At 41.0% G+C, this 2,381-nt stretch overlaps 1 protein-coding gene across 1 annotated transcript; it reads right to left on the minus strand.

The window, feature by feature from the left end:
- Nucleotides 1-1,002: 1,002 nt before the first annotated feature.
- LOC146960529 (histone H4) lies at nt 1,003-1,355 on the minus strand. The gene has a single exon (XM_085772297.1). The coding sequence runs from the start codon at nt 1,318-1,320 to the stop codon at nt 1,009-1,011; it is 312 nt and encodes a 103-aa protein (XP_085628423.1). The 5' UTR covers nt 1,321-1,355; the 3' UTR covers nt 1,003-1,008.
- Between the last annotated feature and the right edge of the window lie 1,026 nt (nt 1,356-2,381).

Here is a 2,381-nt window from a genome sequence, read left to right on the forward strand (position 1 = left end):
TTTAAGCCCCATCATGATAGATATACAGACAGTGCTGCACTCATAATCAAAACATATTTTTTAGGATTCAAAGTGTAGCCTACCAAATATGTTCTAAAATGTCCAACAAATATTCTAAAAATGTTTAAAAAGCAGTGGTTCCCATGGAGGCGCTGATGTTACTAGAACAAACCTGACTCTTAACATACATTTTCTGATTTATCTCACAAATCCTCCCTGAAGCTCGTGCTAAAGTTGATTTTGACCCACTTCATTAGAATATAAAATAACAAATTAAAGAATTTGCCATGATTGACATTTGGTTCTATATCCTGTAGCCTCTGTTTATTAAATGCATTTTTCATGAAAATTTTCACTGAGCAATATTGAAGTTAACACCAGAGAGACACCCAGTGTTCAGATGAGTTCTCTTGAACATGACATTCTTATGTTCTCAGGTGTTGTGAGATGCAAAACATTTGAACAAGCTAAATAAAAAAGTAAGGCAACAATAAAAAAAATAAAAAGTAGTAGCCTATACTTTATTGCTTTATCACCAAGATGTAGTCTACACACAGCCAAGATGTGCAGCCAATGTGTTACTTATGTGATTTAAACAGCAGAAATATAGGATAATGAATTAGTCTACTTTGGGACAAGACATATAGACTTTTGGTTCATCAAGTAGGCTAGTTTATCAAGTTCTACATCCAGTGCCTGAAATGCCTAGAGTGTGATCTAAAAAAAATAAAAAATAAAATAGACTACCGATATAAATCGAAAAGATATTACAATAGGCTACATAGCTTAACTCGATTTCAGAATTTTTATGTTTTTGTATAATAACCCTCCTTCCGTCATCAGTGGAAACAAGTAGCCTACTAATTTGCAACATGTTTATCACAGTAGTGGTTAGATACTGTGTCGCTACATGTAGCAACAGAGAATCATCACAACAAAAGGACAGAGCTCTCAGTGAGTGTGTGTGGCTCTAAAAAGAGCCTTTGTTGTGTTGTTGAGGTAAAGACTTTAACCTCCGAAGCCGTACAGAGTGCGGCCCTGCCTCTTGAGAGCGTACACCACGTCCATGGCGGTGACCGTCTTCCTCTTGGCGTGCTCGGTGTAGGTGACGGCGTCGCGGATGACGTTCTCCAGGAAGACCTTCAACACACCGCGGGTCTCCTCGTAGATCAGACCGGAGATACGCTTGACTCCGCCGCGGCGAGCCAGACGGCGGATGGCGGGCTTGGTGATGCCCTGGATGTTATCACGGAGAACTTTACGGTGACGCTTGGCGCCTCCTTTACCGAGTCCCTTTCCTCCTTTTCCTCGACCACTCATCTTGTCAGTTCAGTAGATGTCTACTCAATGCTGCAGGCTCAGCGCGTCTGTCCTTTTCTACCCACTGTGGGTGGAGCTTGGTGAGCGGCGAGAGGGAGGAGCAGGACTCTGGAGGAGGAGGACGTGAGTGGACCAAGGCAGGAGAGAGAGGGGGGTAAAAGAAAAATAAACAAAAAAGAAAATAAAAATAAATAAAGTGCTCATGTGCTGCAATGAAATCCTTAGTGCCTTACACAAAAAGTCCATAAAACTACACAAAACCTTGTAATATTCCTCCTTACAGCTCGTCCGCTGCAATTCAAGTGTCCTGAAGGCATATAGTTCAGAGTTTACTCGAAATTAGGTCATTTAGGACATTTTTACAGACTAAACAGTTCAGTACGTGAACGTCAGAGTGCAATACAGGAATGTTTAGGCTGTAAAATGTCCTTATTGCAGTGAATGTGCAATAAGGAGGAAGATTACAAGGTTTTTGTGTAGTTTTATGGACTTTTTGTGTTTGCCGCAATTGATTCTCCTATAAGGATTTCGTTGGACTACAAACCCCACTCCCGGGTCTCCAGATGCACTTTGAGGAATAAAAAAACTACTCTGGAGTATTCATCAGCATGAGGGTGAGTCAATAATGACTGAATTTCATTTTTTGGTGAACTATTCCTTTAAGGTGCACATAACAATCCAGCAAGGACAAACCTTGCCCCAACTGGACAGATGCATGACATGGTGAAACGTCATACTTGATTCAGCTTGATGTTCTTGTGTTCAAGTACCACTCACAGTTGTGGACTGGGTTGTCGGCTACAGCTACATTATCACTGTCTGTACTGCAGTGCAACACTTGTACGCAAGATTTCATTAAACATCTGGATTTGTACAAGAAGAAGCTCCGTGTCCCACAACTTCTAAGTACCACTGCCAACCTTCCATCTTTGTCAACCACCCTCGTGGCACCAACAACCTCCAGCACTGTAAAACCAAATGTTTAGGATCTGAACACATTATTATCCGTAACACGTTTATTCAGGAAAATGTATTTAGATTTTAAACACTATCGAAAAGTG

This window comes from Trachurus japonicus, unplaced genomic scaffold (assembly GCF_045865225.1).
Source record: "Trachurus japonicus isolate A0001 unplaced genomic scaffold, Traja_1.0 AP030253.1".
In the NCBI taxonomy this organism is placed as follows: domain Eukaryota; kingdom Metazoa; phylum Chordata; class Actinopteri; order Carangiformes; family Carangidae; genus Trachurus; species Trachurus japonicus.